The sequence below is a fragment of the Ascidia mentula genome, chromosome 2 (assembly GCF_947561715.1).
Source record: "Ascidia mentula chromosome 2, kaAscMent1.1, whole genome shotgun sequence".
NCBI lineage: Eukaryota > Metazoa > Chordata > Ascidiacea > Phlebobranchia > Ascidiidae > Ascidia > Ascidia mentula.
Window position 1 is genome coordinate 14868629 of NC_138567.1, and position 20215 is coordinate 14888843.

The window sequence follows — 20215 nt, forward strand, 5'->3', positions numbered from 1 at the left end:
TTCCTTCCTTACACATGTAGCTTTTTGCGGTGGGATCACTGTGCCTGATTTAACAGCTTTCTTTGTTTGTTTATTCTTTCAAGAAGTGGTGCTTATTTATGTTTATTTGGTGATTTTTCTGATTACCATCTGTGCCTACAGACAGTTACTGCAATAAAATTGCAAAAAGCCACTTTGTTTCATGTTTATGAAAAACAGACATTGAAGGAATCAAGCAGCAAATGGAATGTCTCTAACATTTCCCACGACCATCTTTAGATTAGAACTGCAGCTTCGTAAAACCAACGATTTTTTCTTCACTACTGTTCCTGTGAGATGTCCATTGTCTCTTCCTCTGCTTCTTCCTTTATGTCTGTCTTTTCATACGCACGATCACTAGGTGTCACAACAACTCCATTCCAGACGGACATTTCAGTTGCAATGCTTGCGTCTCCTTCCAAACCCAGAATCCTTTTGTATCCCCCATGAGCAAGAACACGGAGCAACGTTTGGGCAGTATAACACACCTGTAATACAATAACACACAGCATGAATAATGTTATTTAAAAATCAAAACATTTTATTCCCAAAAGTAACAAATATATATGTTATGAAACACTAATTACGGATTTACTAAATAAAACATGGTACTGTTTTCAGCATTTTTGGCCGGTCAGTTAATTCATATAATTACGGTTATGTTGGTTAAATCTATAAGAAACCATCTGTGGATGCTTCCATTTTAATTTTGCATCAAAAATACAACAGTTTTCTCACCTTGTCTTGTTCTTCTAAAGTCATAACAGTGTGGACCCGTACATTACCACTTTCGCATGGATCAACTATACCGGCAGATCCAGGGAGAAAGAAACCGGATGAGAGCAATTGTAAAAATCGCCTGAGGTAAAGAATAGTAAACCAAATCATTTTTTGCACCCAAAGTTACTACACACATGAACAATAAACACAAGAAATAGTATGATCTGATTACCGATAAAATTGCAAGGATTATCTAGTCGGGTTCCTATGTAAAGGTAATAATCTTCCACAGTTTAGTTCATAGGGCACAGATACAGAATGCGTTGGGTTTAAACCCCACCAAGAGAAAAATATCATGTAGCTTACGTTCGTCTTGTCATACAAAAACTGTTTTTGATCCAGTATTGGCTAAATTGCCACTTAACCATTAACTAAGTTCTCAATTCACCTGAATGCCTGGTTTATTGGCAGTGCTTGTCTGTTGGGGTTGGTCATCACAGCATGATGTGCTAGTAAGTCGATTATCCATGGAGTTAGTGGTTGAAAACCTTCAAATCTTCGTGATAAATCCTTGAGCAATCTTACAAGCATTTTTACACTGGAAAATAAACACAATATGTTATACTCAGAGTAGTCATGCAAGGCATACATAATACAACAAACAACATTACAGTTATAGTAATTTTACAATACATATGACCAAAGCCTATTTTAAAGGTATCTAAAATTAATCAGATACTACGGGCCATATATCTGACTAAAAATTCTGCAATCTCAAATATTTATCTACCATATAAGTTCATAGTTTTTTGAATAAATGGGTAATTGTTACATCCAAACATAACACAAAACCTTGTATGAAATGCATTTTCCTCAAACCATCGAACGTGTCTGATAGCAGCCAAAGTTGCTTGCAAGACTCGCTGATCCAAATGAATGTTTGGGTCAAGTTTTCTCATATTCTGGGGCACAGTTGCAATGAGCACATTAACAGTACAATCCTTGTTTTTCAATTCAAAGCCAGCATCGGTGTCAAATATTGTCAATATTTCTGTTGCCTCTTCTTTGTTTATGTGTTCCACAACCTAAATTGTGAAAAAATATGTTAAACTTTGCCATGCCTACAGAACAAGTATGCACAGATTGCCCAGTATTTGCATGTTGTTTAATTTCGAATAGGTCTCTGACTAAATACATTCCAGGTCTTTTTGAAAAGTTCTTACTTTTTCTGCTAATTTTCTGACGGATTCTTTGGTTGGGATTGTCTTTAAAATAATTGCAATATCAGCAATATTATTTCCAACCATCATGGTTCCTTTTTTGAATGAACCAACCTTAACAAATTAAAGAAATGTTTTACCCTAAAGGTATTGCAAAAAAACCAGGACCCCATTAGACTATTTGTATCCAGTGATTATATTACTTGATGTCACATATTCCAAAAATGGTTATGAGTTACAATTCATAGGGTAGCACTTATGAATCTGTATGAAAGGCGGGAGTTGCAACGACAGCCACATGAATAAACTAATATTTGAAATGCGTGTGACTACGAACCTGTCTATATTCATCAATCTGAGAGTCAAAATCCGCAGGAGGGGCAACAACCAGGGAATCAAGAGCATTTGTAACTTTCGTCACAGCACTTAGTACCATGGTTTGATCTTGAGGGGATGCCGTCAGGTCTTGACTTCGCTTGACAAGCGCCTATTTCAAACAAACATTTGTAAATAGTAACTTCATCATGTAATTCGGATTGTAATCTAACAACAACAGCATCTGCCATTAAGTAGTTAATTGTGTCACCATACCCAAACACAAAGGTATCATAGCTAACATAATACAGCCAGAAGTAATAAAAAGATTCTGACCAATACCGGAGAAACGTAAAACATGCAGATTAACATAGACATGATACCTGAGTTAATTCCTCATCATTTGGTTCTGGTTTTACTCTTGGGAAAGCCTGTTCACACATTACAAAGTCAAAGGGAATGTGTGGAACAAAAACCCTAGCAGGCCCCCGTCCCATGCCGCCCCCTCTACCTCGTCCACGACCTCTCATGGTGACTTCGGAAGTGGATCAAAATAGTATAACTGATTAAGCAGCTGTACCAATACAGGGAAAATAAGGTCACAAATGCAAAATAGGGTAAGGGTAATCAAATCATTTATATAGAAGCTAAAGGGCCAAAATATTCATTGGGCTGCAGACAAAATACTGCTATGCAGATGAACGATAAATACAGGAAATAAAATGGAATTCACACTGATCAAACCATAAGGATTATTGACTCTGTTGCTCATAAGGCAGTGATTCCCAACCTTTTTGTGATTGCGTACCACTTAGGGGTAAAAGAATTTCGACGCGTACCACCCATTGAGTGTTACAAAGTAACCTTGGGGATGAAGTAACAAACATTATGAGATCACTTATGATTTTTTCATTTTGAACCATTACTGCAAAATACGGAAAGGTGCTCGTGTACCACCTAGCAAGCCGTCGCGTACCACCGGTTGGGAAACACTGACATATGGGGACAAATTTTATGGGAAAAAACACATAAAAAGCCCCATTGGCGAATTGGGGTGCAACACCCAACAAAAGTTTGCAGCCATTTGTTAAAGTGGGTAAACCACATACTAAGTATTAATTATATATCATAATAGTGGTTTTGTGTGGCTTTGCAGTATATCATGGCTGCATTATGTAGCTGCCTGTAGAGGCCGACGTCATTCCTGTAGCAATGCGGTATTCGGTATATGTATGTATGCATGTTTCCAAATCTGATACCCTGCACCAAAACGCAAACACAACGGAATGACATCTAAAGTCACAACCCTGCAGCATTTTATCACACGTGGCTAAACTTTAAACTTTGTCACCAACGCACTAAAGTTAGTTAGTTAGTTTTAATTTCCGCCTGACAACATGTGTTTACACTTGACATTTTTAATGTTACAGTCAAATTATGATACGCATCAGAAGACTTGCAGAAATCAGTTGTAGCAGCCAGTCAAGCGTTACAGACGCCACAGTTCCCTGTAGGAAATTCGGCCTGACATACTTCGAACATCGAAACGTTTTAATATTTTGTTCTAACTTGGTCTTTTGAAACTACTGTAGGGATTTTAGCTTGTCGTAATTCGAATATTTATTGATATTTTGTTTAAACTTGGTCTTTCTTCTCTTTTACATTTACACCCGTCTTTCTTCATTTCTGGTGCTGCCCTCTGTGATCTCGAACGCAACGCCTTCTGATGCTGGAGTCAAATCAAATCAAGAGCGATACCATGTGATGCCGGAGTCAATGAAATTCAAGTGCAACGCCAAACTGCTGTGAAGTTTGTTTTGTAATGTTAAACTACTATATTTTCCTTCTTTTCGTCACAAAATGTGTTTCTTATCTTTACTACTTTTCCCTTCTAGGTAATTTTAAGGTATAGGTTTGTTAAAGCATGTCGCCGAAACGGTAGTTTCTGATTTTTTTTTACTGCATGTTATATTTACTCACATAATTTTATGCCAGGTAAGTCTACATGCCTTAACCAAGCGGACCAAATTGCCGCGATGGGTACGTTTCAGAAAGCCTTCCGAACGCGAGAAGCACGATACTCGAGGCATGTCGTTACACGGTGATTGCGGCAAGGCCACCTATTCACTGCCTCCATTTTATCGTCATTATGATGAAGTTATCTATACACTTGTCCGGTGGGGAAGCTATGTAGGGATTTTAGCTTGTCGTAATTCGAATATTGATTGATATTTTGTTTAAACTTGGGCTTTCTACTCTTTTACATTTACACCCGTCTTTCTGGCGCCATCGCTATAGTTATCTTACTTGCGATACGTCTTTCAACTAGCGCTACTTCTTCTAAGTCCCCTTTGTCGCGTGATCGCAGCAATTATCTCTTTGTTTCTCTCTCGTCTTTAATGTATCCCTATATATTTGCGACTCTTTCCACAAATAAACATCTCACACGTGGTATCGCAACGGTTTTGGTCTCATACCGAACTTAGGTCCAAGAGAACCATCCGAGAAGCTGTCAGACTGAGACTTTCTTGACTTGTTGATGTCGGTTCTTCGGCAATGGAAGCCTTTCAAAAACATCCATTCCGGACCCTTCACCCCAAACTGTTTTCACTGAATATAGTATTACGATGTACCTCTCTCAACTAAATTTACTGCAAATCTTTTTGCAAATGACCGGTGGTAAATAAAGTAGGCTACCTCTCCCCGAAAACAATTTGCAAGCTTACAGTTTATTTTTTAAATTGTGCGATTATCTTGATATTAAAGCGCCTTAACCTGTGTAGGCTACTTCTCATTGGGAAACCTCCACCTTAAGCATGTCTTTAACAGTTGTTTTGGGTGGAGGATCCTCAATCTTTAAAAGAGCATCATTCTCATTAGATACTTCGTTTAATAACTCACAGTCCGTTTTGATCGTTAAAATAACTCGAACCCCTGTTCAAGAAATAAATCCAATTTGCTAAAAATTGAAAACATTTTAGAATATAATCCCCGATTTTGCATTTCACGTTTTTTTCGTACTTTGAGTTGATTTCGTGTTTTTTTTCTTGCAACTTATGCATTTTCATAAAATCTACACCCAAATGAGCGATTTGCTGCCGTAAATGTCCTGGCGAATTTAGGCCACACTTCCAACCTCCTCCATGTGAGTGCGACCGGTTGATGCAAACCAAGTGCAATCGGCTGCAATCCTACGACACAGCACGATTCTTCGCGTGGAAATCTCCTAGCAAGGACGCACAACTAGTGTTGAAAGCGATCGACTTTTGTGTTTTTGTTTATAGGTGAAATTTCTGACATTAGTGAAAAAATTTACCAAATTTAGGTTTCGCATGACTATTTGGCACAGGCCTTGCGTAGTAAACATTGGCGGAGAATAAAATGACGTCTTGCATCGTTTTTCAAATCATTTATGTGCTGGTATAATTAAACTTGACCTGCGTTATTTTTAGCAATAAAACCAAATAAATACCTGACTAAATGGTATGCAAATTAAGGAACATAAAAACTGACGATTTTGGAAATCTTCAATACAAAGTGTCGCCCATCTCACACAAGGCAAAACACACCTACGTTTTGTATTTGAACTCAACAATCTTGGCACTCTGTTTCCTACGAAAAGACCGGAAACTAGTGATGTGTTGCGCCGGATCCGGGCACCCGGACCCGGCCGGATATTGACCAATTTTCAATACCCGGACCCGGCCGGATAATACACTTAATTTTACCGGATAGTTGGGAAAGCATTTTGTCCTAAAAGTGGACAAACATTTCGCAAATTACTCGTTTTTGTGACCCAGTCTGTTAAACTCGCCCACGTAAGATTTTTCTGTTATTTGTTATTAAGGTTTTTCGTGACGTGTTGTACCATATTGATAAATGCCCACGTTTATTTGTTCCACTCATTACAGGCTAACCTTAACATAGCATTCTGTCATTCTGGCAATCAAACATTTTTGTCACAATACACGAATCGGTGTCAACAAACTGCCGGATCCAAATTATCCGGCCGGATTTGATTAATAACTATTCGGATCCGGCCGGGCCGGATAATTTCGAACTGGGAACATCACTACTTCTTGTGGTTACGCATACATTGTCCAGACCAGACGAAACCTTGCCACGAGACTCAAGGAGCACATGCCGAGCCCTTTCTCTTCATTGGAAACAATTTGAATCGAAAAATTTCAGCTGCTGTTAATAAATGCCGATACTTCCATTGTTTCATTACGGCTTTTTAACGTAGCCTATAAACCTCCCTTGGTCGTTATGTAACTTTATAATATTTTCATTTTTTTAGCGTACACAATGCAAACGTATGTATTATGAAGTTCTCGACTATGCAAATTGTTGTGAAAACTTTTTTGCAGCGATGGGATCCTCAGTTTTGATTACTATTAATTACCCTACGTCGAAGGTCAAACGGACATGTAGTCCTACTCGTACAAAATATCAAAACACACAATTGTATTAGTAACGACTTGTACTTTCTGCGATGTGATGTTTTTCTTTGCGCTATTAATTTGCTTTGTTTCATAATTCATCATTTAATTTTTAAACTTTTTTTTTAATTTTTGTCGTAATGGCAAGTACATCGAAGTAACTTGAGAACTAAACAGTTTGGAACCGCAAGCAGTTGTTTTTTGATTTATTTTATTATTTAACACTAAAAAAACTTCTTCTGAAATTTTTGTTTTTGTATCCCAAGATAAATATTTTTGAATTTCCCCATGCTAAATAAAAAAAAAAATTGTTACTATTCCGTCACGTGGATAATGGCCGGTTCTTCCTCTTTCCACTTTTGTTCGAAGCGTGGTGGCCGCGTGTTTTATTCGGGATAAGTGAGTCAAAAAATAAAGGTTATTTGGTGGCGCTAAAAGTGTAAATGTATATATTTTGGTATATAAATACATGCAAATAGTTTCAAATATCTATAAATGCCCGTTTTAATGAATTTTTTGAAATTTTATATAGGTTGTGTTAAGAATTCTTACGCATGCGATAATGCTGCATGCTAATATGGTGTTCGATTGGAAGACAGTACATGTTTCTGAACAAGTACTGTGTAACAATTATAATTATTCATATGTTTTTGGATGTACAGTTTATACATATATTGAGTTATTAAAGTAAATATTAATTTTTTGAGCTTCATGAATATATAAAAACTCTTGTGTCAGCACAGGATTTACATTTGTTTGATTCGTAATAACAATAAGCAATGGCAAAAAAAATATTTGTTGGAAATTTATCCTTCGATGCCAGAGAAGATGATCTTCAAACCGAATTTCAATCATTCGGTCCTATTGAAGATGTTGTCATTGTGAATGACCGTGAGACTGGCAGATCCAGAGGTTTTGGTTTCATCACATTTTCTTCACCCGACGACGCTCAAAAGGCCATCCGGGAAATGAATGGCGCAGATTTTATGAAGCGTCAAATCAAGGTCAATGAAGCACAAGATAAAAGCGACAGACGTTTCGATGGTGGTGGTGGTGGTTACAGAGGTGGATACAACAACAGAAGTGGCGGCAACTATGGGCGCAGTAAGTTTCTCTACACGATAACTTTATTTATTGTTTTCAGGATATTCACGATGGATTTGTTTAGTTAATGGACAGAGAAGCACAATTAAAAGAAAAACGAAAGTTCTTTAGTATTTCTTTTTATACTTGTGTCTAAAACCTAAATTATTAATTGCCTAGTTGTAGTTTTTCCATAACTATGCAGCATTAAGAAGTGATATCTTGGCATTTTTTTTGTAATGTGTGGTTAGTTTTACCTGATTGCTGACAATCATGTTTGTTTTTGCTAGGCGTCTGCCATCAACCGAAACAGTTTGCCTTGCTTATTAACTGACATGCCATATAGAATTTACTGTCTCTGTACACTATGTCTGTCCATGCAATAAGTCTTTAATGCCAAGTGGAGTAATTCACGGGTACATAGAAAATACCACGGAGCAAGAACTCCAAGAGTTTATTGTGTGTTACAAATGTAAGGTAAGACGGCCATTTAACCACCAAAGGTGTGATTGTGTAAATTTACATCACAAAGTTGGTTGGGTAATTATTTATGTAGTCATTCATTCTACATACATCAGCCATTGTGATAATCCTATACAGGCAAAGTCAAAGCTATGTAACTGCTGTTGCCTTGGATATCCGGCTAGGATTTCAAAATTTTGTGTATATACTTAAGATATTGTATTGTTCAACAGCAATATCAAAGCTTAGGGCGTTATCTCCAAATTAAATTAATCCAGTTGGTTAAAGTTAGAACCAAGGTAAAATCAAAGCTTTGCTTTCCACAATTTAAATATTTTGAACATTTATCAGATGAAGGCTATGATAGAAGAGGTGGTGGCGGTGGCGGTTATCGCAATGATGGCAATGATAGAAGAGGTGGTGGCGGTTATCGCAATGATGATGGCTACTGAAAACTGTTTTATCAACTGGATTTTAAATATGGTGTGTTCAGCACCAATGTGAATTCTACAACACTCTTATGAAATGAAGTAGGCTGAAGGCATACATGCTTAATTAACCCCAATCCTTAAAACTTGATTTGAAAATTCCCATTCTTTCTGTTATCCTGTATATTGCTTGAGAGGATTTGTTTTGATGCGAAACTGTAAATACAACAAAACCATGGTATGCCTTTCACTTGTGCCTAGAATAGTTGGTTAATAAGCAGAACGGAATGTAATTGGGTTTAAAATTTGTGTATATATTTAAATTTTGTTTGGAAGCAGACTTTGACAAATAGGGAATTACAATCTAATTTTTGGGTTAACAAAAATGCTACTTTTTCCGACAGCATTTTTTATTCGGTATCACCAACTTGTGTCAATCATTGCCTTTGTGACGGCAAAGAAATAATTTTTTATGAGTTGAAGTGAAACTTACGCACGTCTGATTTTTATTCTTATCTAATTTCAATAACCCTAGGTAGCTCTCATTCTAATCCAATTGGTTAAGGTCTAATCCAGAATTGGACACGCTATTTATAGCATTTTTAACCTTTCATTCAAATTATGTCAGGATTTTGTTGAAATTTCGTTTTTTAAAATCCCTTGTAATCTTTTACAGTTTCATGTAGGTAAGTGGTTCCTGAACCTTCCTAAACTGGTTTGAGCGGAGATTATCGGTTATGAGGTTGTGTACATGTTACTTCTTGTGTTTATTTTCATTCTTTTAGCTCAGAAACTGGCGATAATATGCCATTATGGCGAAATTAATATTTCTTGAAGATTTCAAAATAAAATCACTCTTCGTGAGTAATTTTGGTTATCGGTTTAAGCTGTTTGTTTTTTGAACCGCAGCTATCCCAAACCAGTAAATTATATTCTGAAAAATACAGAACTTATATATACCATTGGAATCAAAACTAAATCTCATTCCAACTGATGCGCCTTTGCGTTGCTTTAGCTTGAAAAATGGAACAATTCGTTAGTGTCAAGTATGACTTACACATGCAAACGATTTACTGACATTTGTTTCCTGAAGTTCTTGTCGTGTCATAATTATCTTTCAGGTTTAAATTAGCACTAAAGTGTAACTGAAAATAACAGGGAAGTGTAACTGAATCTAAACCATTGAATGGCTCCAAACTGTTAAATTGCTTGAACCGGAATTGAATCTGAACCCCTTGTGTAAAAAAAATTAAAACCCGTCATGGATAAAATGGAATAAGAAGAAAACTGTATTTATACATATATATGTAAAAAATAAAAACAATAACTAATAATATAAATACTATCGTCAATATCGAGTTGGAATTGGGGGTGCTGCAGTTCCACACTACCTATATACCTACACGAGCCGCTACTGTACTAATTGAATAGATGGTCGGCAGACATGTGTTCCAAAAACTAAAAAAAGCAATGCTAACTTTCCGAAGAAACAGACCAAGTATGAAAGAATTCATTGTATTAATGACGTACACAAAAGATTGTGTCCAAAAAAGATACTATTTATTCTAGAACCTTTCATAATGTATCGACAGCATGTATGGCAAAATTACGTAAACGCTTCTGCGTACATGCATACAGACACACAAGATTTTTTTAATGGTTCATGGAATAGACACTTTTGTGCATTGATGCCAAATCAAGGTTAAATTTAAAATGTATTCCAAATTAGTGAAGCTTGACCTAAAAAAACTGGTGTTAGTGTTTCTTTCGCGCGTTTTTGATCAGCAGTTATACCTCACCTGCATAATTTTTGGTTTGGTCTTAGAATTTTCGGTAATAGATACCATTCCATGCGCATTTATATCGTCATCTGAAATTAAATTTCACACATGTATACACTTGAAAACGTGTAAATGGCCCTCAAAAAAGAATTATAATTGTAAAAGAATCATTTTGACAATTTTTTTTTATTTGAATTATAATTGTCGGATGAAAATGTAAAATACTTCAGCATAGTATACTCTTTAGAGTATGGAAGATAATTTTACACCAGGTCACTAAGTTTTTGTGACAGGGTGTACTACTAATTTCTTACGAGTATGATATGATATTAGAAAATATTTGGCTACGTTTTACGCAGTCAAGCGAAAAACTTTTGAGGCTAATTCTTTGGCGGAAATAAAATGGCGGCCAACACGTGGCAAAACCAGTCTCTGGTAAACCGAAGGTGCTTGGTTGTAGAGGCTTTTGCACTGCAATATCATTTTTTGGGTGCCAATAAAAATTAGAATAATTTTAAATTAGGCGTTTCCGAATTGTTTAAAGCTAGATGTTGTTACATGCTCTTTTTTATTGTATCAGAAAAGTAATTTTTTAGGTCTTAATTACGGTCAGGGACTGCTTGTTTGTGTTGCAACCATGGGTGACGGTGATAATGAAAGCAAGCTGTATGTGGGCAATTTATCCTACGACACAGACACCGATCGATTGTACTCAGTATTCGGTGAATATGGAAACCTTAAAGACGCCATTGTGGTCTTGAATCGAGAAAATGGAAGGTCTCGTGGATTCGGGTTTGTCACATTTGAAAAGACATGCGATGCAGAGGCTGCCAAGGCCTTGCACCAAACTGAATTAGATGGAAGAAACATAAGTGTTAACAATGCAAACCCTAAAGGAAGCTCATATGGTGGAAAACAAGGTGGTGGTGGTGGTTATGGAGGTGGTGGCTATGGTGGAGGTGGTGGCGGTGGCGGCGGCAGCTACAGTGGGGGCGGCAGCTACAGAGGTGGGGGCGGCAGCTACAGAGGTGGGGGCGGCGGCTACGGAAGTGGCGGCGGCTATGGAGGTGGTGGCGGTTATGGTGGAGGTGGAAGAGACGGAGGCTACCGAGGAGGTAGAAATTACGAAGGTAATTCATCATACTGAATGCTGCAATGCCTGTAAATACAATGTACACAAGTTAAAACACAACTATTTTACAATTGTTTTTCTTTTTTTGTAAGCAATGTACCTATTACACCTAGAGCTTAGTACATTATATTATAATACATGAACAGTTTTATTTTACATATATTTGCCATGGAGTTATCTGTTTAATTTGTTAATTTTATTAGCCACTTCATGCATGTACTTGTCAGGTTTGGCACAGTAAACTTACAAACCTGGCTGGGATTTTTGCCAGGCACTGTTTAAGGTTTTGCCTAAAAACACCTTTGGCCTGACATACTTTGTTTATTTAACTAACTACTTGTAAGCGTATTTGTAGTGTTTGGATTGCAGTAGATCAGATATACATTTATTTTATCAGGGACTTTCCACCTCCAGTTAGTCGTATATTAAATGGCGCGTGGTTTAGAATTTACTGTCTGTCGATATGAACCTTCTTTGAACGGCCCTAAGTGTCCTTAATGCCGAGTGGAGTAATTCACGAGGTACATAGAAAATACCGTGGAGCAAGGACTCCCCAAGAATTTATTGCCTGTTACCTAAGGTAAGATGGCCAACACTAAATGTTAGTTGTATCAAGATTAAGTTCAGGCAAACTTTATCCATGTGTTTATAGTTAGTAATCACCAAGGGGCAAAACTGGTACTGGTCTGTATGTAATTTTTGTTTTTACATTGTATTTTTACAGTCATTAGCAAACTAATTTATAAAATTTAAAGGTTTGTATATTAATACATGTTTTTGAACACATTGCCCTGGAATATTTTACAACCTTAGTAACACACTTTTTTTTGTTAAAACAGGAAATAGTCGCTATGGTGATCGTGATGGAAGTAATTATGATAATTATTAGAAGTGCCGTACTGAATGGACAGCTTGTGAATATTGTTTCATCGATGCCAAACTAACTGATGCTCACCTACCCATTTGATGCACCGCTGACAAAACAAGATGGCAGTGAATCAATTCTGTTTTTAATACGCCCATGGCTCATTTCAAGTTTGTTGTGTATACTGCTCTCTGATAGAATACAAGCTGCTGCAAGTTTAATTCTCATTGTTTGTACACTCCACGCTTTCTGTGTTTTAAACCACGTACTTTCGTAATTGTACATTTTGGATAAACCATCTGTTGAACTGTTAAATTGAAATACTTGTGTTTCTTTGGTAACAAAGGCCGAAGAGCATGTTTAGGTGTTGAAGATAAGGGTTAGTTTGCATAGCATTGCATTTTGGTTTGCAATTAAGAAGAAATTGCTTTCTTAAAGGAAAAGTTTAAATTAATTGAATATTTATCCCAGATAAGTTTCAAACTGGATTTTGGCCATGATTTTTTATTTGGTAGGCCACATGTAGGGAAAAAACATGCTAATAAGGAAATGTGTTTCTATCATGTCGACATGTTGTGATTTAAAAGTGGTGTCACAACATCTCATTTTGTAATGTTATGAGGAGCCCTTCGTGATACACAGTAAATTTTGATTAGCCCAAACAATTTGAAACCAACTGTATTTCTTAGGGCATTGTAGTACTTTGAAGCTGCCACTTAGGGAACAAAATAAGTCGCGGGGAATAAACTTCTCAAAAACACAATTAAAGGAAACCGCGCTTTTGGGGAAATAATCTTATTGCCCTACCAAATCTTGCTACCCTTTTCAGCATTTCAGTGAGTTTGTTGGTGATTTGAATGTTATGAACTTGCATTGCGTTTCTTTCGGCTACTAATTTCACTCCGTAAGTACGTACTACACTTTAGACGCAGCCACTTTAGCTAAGAGTTCGTCCATATCAAGCTCTTCTCATTTGTAGGATTGCCATATCGTGCTTATTTCTGCTTCTGAGGAGCACAAATCTTATTTTATGTGGTAACTGAAGTGTTCAACAGTTGCGATACTAGTAATATGCCTTCCAGTAGAGCGCCACTGCCTTTTGGAGAAGGCTAGTCAAAACGCTTCTCGTGCGTCGGAGGTCCAGAAACTCTTCTAGAATTATAATGGGGCTGGTGCAACTAACTCACGCAGGTAGGACATAAAGAACGTAAGTGAACTGAATAATTTACGAAAGAAACGGAAAATTCTGATTTGCTTTATTCCTAACTTTTTTTTTAACAAGGCTATACGCATTTATCATACAAAAAAACTCTAACCATAGGACATATATATAGTGAATGTATGTAGTGTATGGCTGTATGCATGGACTATGTCGCAACTGCCACTTTCATCTACGCTATATATTTACGAATTGTTTAGGGGTTTTTACGTCACACTCATAGTTTTCCTACATATATATGTAATTTCTACTGCAAATTAAATAAATTTGGTACAAATCCAAGGTTTTCCATCAAAATGTTTTCAAACAAGCCAATTGTTTGCAATTATCCTTATTCAAATAGAAATAATATTAGTTTCCTACAGCAGTGCACGGCAACTAACCAAAACTAAAACTCAGCCCACAACAGTTCAGGCTTGCACTGGGGTTTTACGGAAACAACGGTATTTGTGAAGTAACAACGGTACATTGTGCTGACGTCAAATTATCAATACATCACATAACATTCAGATCACGAGGAGCCTTCTTTACCGAAACAGGGACGGGCTTTTCCGGCGCGCTTTCGTATAGACTGCTTCGACACCGAACAACGAATTGGCGATGCGCGCTCGCTCTACGACAAAATTTGTAAAGGCGAGATATCCGGCTTGGGATCCAGTCTCGTCGAGCATTGAACGGAACGTTTGATCCACTTCTCTTGAAGCCGGAACGGCAGTTTTCGAATTAGCTGTCTTAACGTATCCAAGGAGTTCAAGCTCGCGTACTCCTCGATATCTTCGAGTGAGCTGCGACACTTTTCTAACAAGTCAGAAAATTCCATCCGGTCCTCTGGTCGACCTTGCTTGACTGGCGGAAATTTTTTGAGTCGGCGCTCACAGGCGTTGGTAATAATATGGGGTTGTCCGTAATCGTATTCAAGTCGGGAACGGGCTTTCAAGTATCCTGAGATCTTATCCTTGCTGTAGATCTCAAGCTTAGCAGCAATGAAGTCTTCGCAGAATTGCAGCAAACAAACTAGCCGTGAATCTTGGGACTTCGTTCGGCTATGAACATGGGACTCAATAGCACGAACAAATGACCAGTAGTTCAACGGATCACCATCAAACTTTCTGACCGCGGGCTGGGGCAAAACAATTCGCTGTTGTATGAAGTCCTCTTCTGGGACGTATCTACGCGACGGAGAGACAACATGCTGTATGTTCGACGGAAAGGGATCAGAACCTTGATATGACTTAGCAACGGATGCGCTGACAGATTGCGGGAAAAACGGCTTCGTCCATGCAAGTTGGGGGTGACCGTGCCACGACAGGGACAGCAGGTTGGTAAGCATTTACCGGCGCACTTTTAAATTCAGGTCGCAGCCCCCCGACAGAGGAACTTGTCACGGGAGGATGTCTTGTGTCACTCAAATAGGGATCTCCAGCAATGGATTCTTCCTTCCACGCTCGTACCTCAGCCTCGGCTATTTCAACCTCATCGTTGACCTGTTTCCTTCTTCGTTCAGCCTCAAGTTCTGCTTGACGCCTTGTCATATCAGCTTGCTGCCTTGTCATATCAGCTTGCTGCCTCTTAATCAAAGCATCTTCATTGACCTGACGCTGTGGCACTCGAGCCAATTGAAGTTTAACACGAGCGGCTATTCTCTGAAGGGTAATCGAGGAGGTGGTGGAAACAGAGCTATGCACGTCAACGTGTGAGCTCAACGATCGGCTTGATATAGTCTTCCGACGCCCGATTGACTTCTTGGCGTTGGCAAACCACTCCTCCAAACGAGAGTCAAGTTCACATTTCGCGCGCTGACAATCCTGTCTTGCTAGAGCTAATTCTTCGCTGTTTTCAGCAAGCGGCGCATAGGCATCAATCAGGTCGGAAAAACATTTCTCCGGCTGTGGCAGGTAACAAGCACAGCGTTGTCAATGTTCAGCATTAACTCTTCAACACGCAGACAAGATTGTTGCCATGCGTGCGCGCAGCTGGACACTAGCAAAACCGCCGGGTCCTCGACTGTGGAAGACGAAGACGGTGAAGCAGGATCACACATTTCGAATGGTAATAAATCCGAATGGTAATAAATCCAAATGGTTCGAAACGGACTGAGAATAAATCCAAGTAGTTCGAAAAGGGGCTGATAATGAATCAATTAGTTCGAAACGATGTTGCGCTGCCCTTGGCAGTCAGTCAGACGGGCGTGACTGGTTGCGCCCGGACAGTGCAACAGACGGGATTTCTGCAATGGTTCTTAACACACAACACTTCTTCTTCAAAAGGAACGGGTCAACTTTATTCGGAAGGCGCTGCGTGTTAAGAACCATTGCAGAAATCCCGTCTGTTGCACTGTCCGGGCGCAACCAGTCACGCCCGTCTGACTGCCAAGGGCAGCGCAACATCGTTTCGAACTATTGTGGAAACAGTCACAAAAATATCGGCTTCTTCCCAATCAATCACACAGCAACATTAGCAGATTACAACTTGCATTTTAATTGCCTTAAATTATCCTTATTCAAATAGAAATAATATTAGTTTCCTACAGCAGTGCACGACAACTAACCAAAACTAAAACTCAGCCAACAACAATTCAGGCATGCACTTGGGTTCTACGGGAACAACGGTATTTGTGACGTAACAACGGTACATTGTGCTGACGTCAAATTATCAATACATCACATAACATAGTGGCGATGTAACAGTGGTATTACATTGCATTAAACGCGTGTGCGTTTTAGGTCATCGTGGTGAAAATAATATATCATGCTGTGATTGAAACAACCATCAATGTATCGCCAGTTGTGTTGATTAAACCGATATAACCATAGTATACTCCTAGTTCTGTGGGGGTGCCTCTAAAATGCCATCGTAGGCATTAAATCTAGGCACTGTAGGCATCGTAGGCATTGACAGCCTAGACTCAATACCTATAATGCCTACAATGGGTTCTTAGAGGGCCGACTATACTGTGGAACAGAGTTATAGAAATGTATTCTATGGATTTTGCCATGGTACAGAGCATGCGTGCGTGGTATTTTTACAAGGCCACTAGAATCAGTTTTCAGTCCGAAGGCATGAACATTTTCGAACGATATGGACGCAAGTTTCTCGCGTTTCTCGCAATGGCTCGAAGTTCGTTCGAATTATGATTTGAGTTTGTTTGAAGTTTGAAGTTTGCTCGAAGTTCGTTCGAATAATAATTTGAGTTTGTTTGTCCACATAAATTCAAAACATACTATCGATAATAACAAAAAATAATACGCATTTATTTGTGGCTGTAGGATGAAACGTTTGGTCCAACGCAGAAAAGTAAAAAAAGGAATACAAACAAGTTTAAAGCATTCCAAATTATCAAAAGACGTCGAGTTGTTGGTAGGTTGTATAAGTAGTCTTAAAAGTTACCATCACTTCAGAAATAACATCATGTTCATTACGGTTTTCCTGCTATAAAACTATATACTGACTGCATCAATTAACAACATGTTAAAATTGTCCTCCAACTATAATCGGAATACAATTATGGAATCTTGCTATTTTAGGTATGGCTTGATGCTTTGGTGTTTATCAAGGAGTTGGTTAAAGTGGCTGAATCACAAGCAAAAGACAGGAAGTCTAAGCTGATAGAGGAACAAGATATTAAACAAGTTACTAAAGTATGTTTGTTGTTACTTGAATGGGCTTGCAGCAACCTACGTGGCAAATAACAAAACTAAATCTAATTAACCTAACCCCAAACCAAATTGGAAAATTATATAGCTATTGCACAGCAATGTCTTTAAAGACCTGTTGTGGGCATTGTAGGTGTTGAAAAAATCCTTTAATGTACACTTTGGGGAAAATGTCATTTATGTATATGATCCTCTGTGCTTTTTTGCAAAAAAATGGCAAATCTGCTAAAACAAGAGCTAATTTATCAACATACATAAAACATTCTAATACTTTAAGCATTATTTCTGCAATTAACATTTGGCGAAAAAAATTCTCCACACAATTTGCAAATTTTTAATTTGGGTTAAGTTAATTAGATTTAGTTTTGGTATTTGCCATGATGCCTGCAAGATTCACAACAAGTTTTAAGAGGCACAATGCCCACAATGGTAATTTAGAGGAACCCGTTGCATAGCTATTAATATAAGTATATAAATACCATAAATATAAATTTTCCACTGAAAAACAATAATAGTTTATACACCTTTACAACATCAAAATTTGTGTATTCTTATTTTACATTTGTACAAAAATACCATGTAGCTAATTTATGCGAAGTGGTCATTTTTAAGGGCTGGATTACATTTTGTTTCAGGAAGTTTTACACAAACATCGATTATGAATAGAGACGGTGGTGACACTCTTTATAACCCATGGGTTCAATCCACATGCCACCCTTTTGATGAAATGATTGGTATTTGTGATGGTGCAATTACCGATAAAATCAATGTAAGGCCCAAACATTTGCTTTTGAATGCAGTGCAATATTTTTTTTTTGCAAATTCACATTTTTTTTAACTTGATGTCTGTCAACCCTTCTGGACTATTAAAAAGACTAATTTTAATTTCAGACTGATTCTAAAGATCACCACGAATCATCTGTGGCTCAACGCTTGCAAATTCTCATGGAGATGTCTCAAATGGCAACAGATATTCGCAGCGCAAAAATGTCTCTGGTGAAACTGCAACTAAGGCAGCAATGCAATGATCTTGTGTCTGCCGAGACCCTGGAACAGAAGCTTGCAGAAGTTTCTTTGCTCACTGAGGAGTTGGAATCTTTAATCACAAATCAGGATAAGCTTCTACATCATTTGCAAACACCTTACCAGAGCAATCAGTTAATTCTGGAAGTTCAGCATCATCACCAAGCTGTTAAAGTTTTTAAAAATTTGTGTGAGTAGGAATTATTTAAACCAGTGGTTCTTAACCTTTTTTGCATTTTTTCAATGAAATGTAATTTGTTCAAGTAACTGCTCATGTGGCAATTGGCACCGCCTAATTTTAAAAAAAAACTAGACCACAAGTATCAATAGTTAAAAGTGAAAAACTAGAGGAATTTCCCCCGATTTTTTTAAACCCCTAAAAGATCTTGGTCATGTCTGTAAATATAGGTACAACTTTTTTCAACAATTATTTGATTGTGGATTTTATTGAAATTTGCTTTAGCTGCAACCTTATCTGGCCTCCATGATCAATTCAACTTACTGGACTGGCACAAAAAGAATAATATTGAAAATGCTTCTGTCCTGGAACTGCAACAACTCTCCCAGCGGTGTTTGGACCTTGTTGATGTTTCCAAGACTTTGACCAAGGCAACTGAACGTGGCAGAAAATAAAGAGTCACGTTCGACAGTTATACTGATCAAAATGTGTTGTGAAAATTTGCGTGTACTTTCATAACTGTCAAAAATCGATATTGTTGTTTTGTTTTGTCTGTTTTCAATTTCTTGCTGTCTTTTTTTTAAATGACTTGTGTTTTTAAATGACTCCTTTCCCCAAAAATGTGCATTTGTATTTTCAGGTGTAGGTATGTAGTATTGAAAAATATAAAACACAGAAAAGCTCATGTCAAGAATTACAAAAAGTCTCTGGGAGGGAAAGCTGCCTGTCTGCTTTGAACTTGCCCGGCATGAAATAGACGGACCTGATGAACCTGCAACGTTATATCTAATGGTCCCCAGGACGTCATATCTTACGCTCTTTTCACAACAGATTAAGGAATTTTTCAAGAACTTGATCAGCCTTAAGGTTGATGAAGAAATTTGGTTTGAATATAATGGTTCTCCTCTTCGTTGGCAGTATCCGTGTGGCGTTTTGTTTGATCTTCTGTGCAATCCATCCACAGACCTGCCATGGAGCATAACTGTCCATTTCCAGAACTTTCCTGATGATGTTCTTTTGCACTGTGAGTGTGATGATGCCATCGAATCTAACTACATGATGACCTTGAAAGAGGCCGATCAAATAAAGCACAAAGGTCAAGTAATCAGCAGCATGAGTCGCAACCAACACTTACAACTGTGGCATGGCATTAAGATGGAGAACTTTGATGAGTTTTGGTCGATTAACAAAAAGTTCATGGAAGGTTTTGAAGGGGGGAATACTTTCAAAAACATTCCTTTACGTGTTTATTTCGGAGACAAACTATTCCAGCGACAATTTGCTCCTGATGAGACGACCACATTGGGGACAGTGCTTTTGGAGATTTTTCCAGACTCATTTTCTGATGGCAAATGCATGTTAAACGTTGCGATTCAGGGGATTTCCCCACCGTTGTCATCACCTCTGCAATGGCTGAGTGAAAACCTCAGTTATGCTGACAACTTTTTGCATATTTGTGTCCAATCAGAGTGATCATCTGATGCTCCTGAAAGTTGTGCAATACTTCACATATGATCGTTATATACAATAAACTGTGCTGTGACTAACTCACATATTACTATAGCATTGAAAGTTATTAGGCCTTATAAACCCATTGTGGTTGTGCTGGTTGTCATGGTATTTGACTGTGTAGAATATCAAACAATCTATAAACAAAAGTTTGAAATGGAAATAGT

General features: G+C 37.9%; 5 protein-coding genes and 1 pseudogene across 8 annotated transcripts; 4 read left to right on the forward strand and 2 right to left on the reverse strand.

Moving 5' to 3' along the window:
- Nucleotides 1–87: 87 nt before the first annotated feature.
- Nucleotides 88–3667, reverse strand: LOC145890498 (interleukin enhancer-binding factor 2 homolog). Its single transcript, XM_082981592.1, has 7 exons — nucleotides 2657–3667; nucleotides 2296–2445; nucleotides 1962–2072; nucleotides 1591–1823; nucleotides 1187–1336; nucleotides 757–877; nucleotides 88–506 (listed from the first exon to the last, which is right to left on the reverse strand). The coding sequence occupies exons 1-7, from the start codon at nucleotides 2801–2803 to the stop codon at nucleotides 300–302; spliced, it is 1119 nt and encodes a 372-aa protein (XP_082837718.1). The 5' UTR covers nucleotides 2804–3667; the 3' UTR covers nucleotides 88–299.
- A 3690-nt stretch (nucleotides 3668–7357) lies between these two features.
- LOC145890599 (putative RNA-binding protein RbpA) lies at nucleotides 7358–8929 on the forward strand. Of its 2 annotated transcripts, XR_014399566.1 has the most exons (3): nucleotides 7358–7819; nucleotides 8089–8275; nucleotides 8612–8929. XR_014399566.1 is itself a non-coding variant. In XM_082981715.1 (2 exons), the coding sequence occupies exons 1-2, from the start codon at nucleotides 7495–7497 to the stop codon at nucleotides 8710–8712; spliced, it is 426 nt and encodes a 141-aa protein (XP_082837841.1). In that variant the 5' UTR covers nucleotides 7423–7494; the 3' UTR covers nucleotides 8713–8929. The 2 variants fall into 2 exon arrangements, 1 of the variants encoding a protein (XP_082837841.1); XM_082981715.1 differs by lacking the exon at nucleotides 8089–8275 and having other exon boundaries at nucleotides 7423–7819.
- Nucleotides 8930–11050: 2121 nt separating this feature from the next.
- LOC145890598 (uncharacterized) lies at nucleotides 11051–12781 on the forward strand. Of its 3 annotated transcripts, XR_014399565.1 has the most exons (3): nucleotides 11051–11599; nucleotides 11999–12181; nucleotides 12441–12781. XR_014399565.1 is itself a non-coding variant. In XM_082981714.1 (2 exons), the coding sequence occupies exons 1-2, from the start codon at nucleotides 11107–11109 to the stop codon at nucleotides 12028–12030; spliced, it is 525 nt and encodes a 174-aa protein (XP_082837840.1). In that variant the 5' UTR covers nucleotides 11051–11106; the 3' UTR covers nucleotides 12031–12781. The 3 variants fall into 3 exon arrangements, 2 of the variants coding, with proteins under 2 accessions (XP_082837840.1, XP_082837839.1); XM_082981714.1 differs by having other exon boundaries at nucleotides 11999–12781; XM_082981713.1 differs by lacking the exon at nucleotides 11999–12181.
- A 1431-nt stretch (nucleotides 12782–14212) lies between these two features.
- On the reverse strand, nucleotides 14213–15726 carry LOC145890226 (uncharacterized; annotated as a pseudogene).
- A 1074-nt stretch (nucleotides 15727–16800) lies between these two features.
- On the forward strand, nucleotides 16801–19179 carry LOC145890631 (uncharacterized). The gene is made up of 5 exons (XM_082981752.1): nucleotides 16801–17042; nucleotides 17210–17323; nucleotides 17974–18107; nucleotides 18230–18551; nucleotides 18825–19179. The coding sequence occupies exons 3-5, from the start codon at nucleotides 17997–17999 to the stop codon at nucleotides 18992–18994; spliced, it is 603 nt and encodes a 200-aa protein (XP_082837878.1). The 5' UTR covers nucleotides 16801–17042; nucleotides 17210–17323; nucleotides 17974–17996; the 3' UTR covers nucleotides 18995–19179.
- Nucleotides 19180–19219: 40 nt separating this feature from the next.
- On the forward strand, nucleotides 19220–20031 carry LOC145890630 (autophagy protein 5-like). The gene has a single exon (XM_082981751.1). The coding sequence runs from the start codon at nucleotides 19224–19226 to the stop codon at nucleotides 20010–20012; it is 789 nt and encodes a 262-aa protein (XP_082837877.1). The 5' UTR covers nucleotides 19220–19223; the 3' UTR covers nucleotides 20013–20031.
- Nucleotides 20032–20215: the final 184 nt, after the last annotated feature.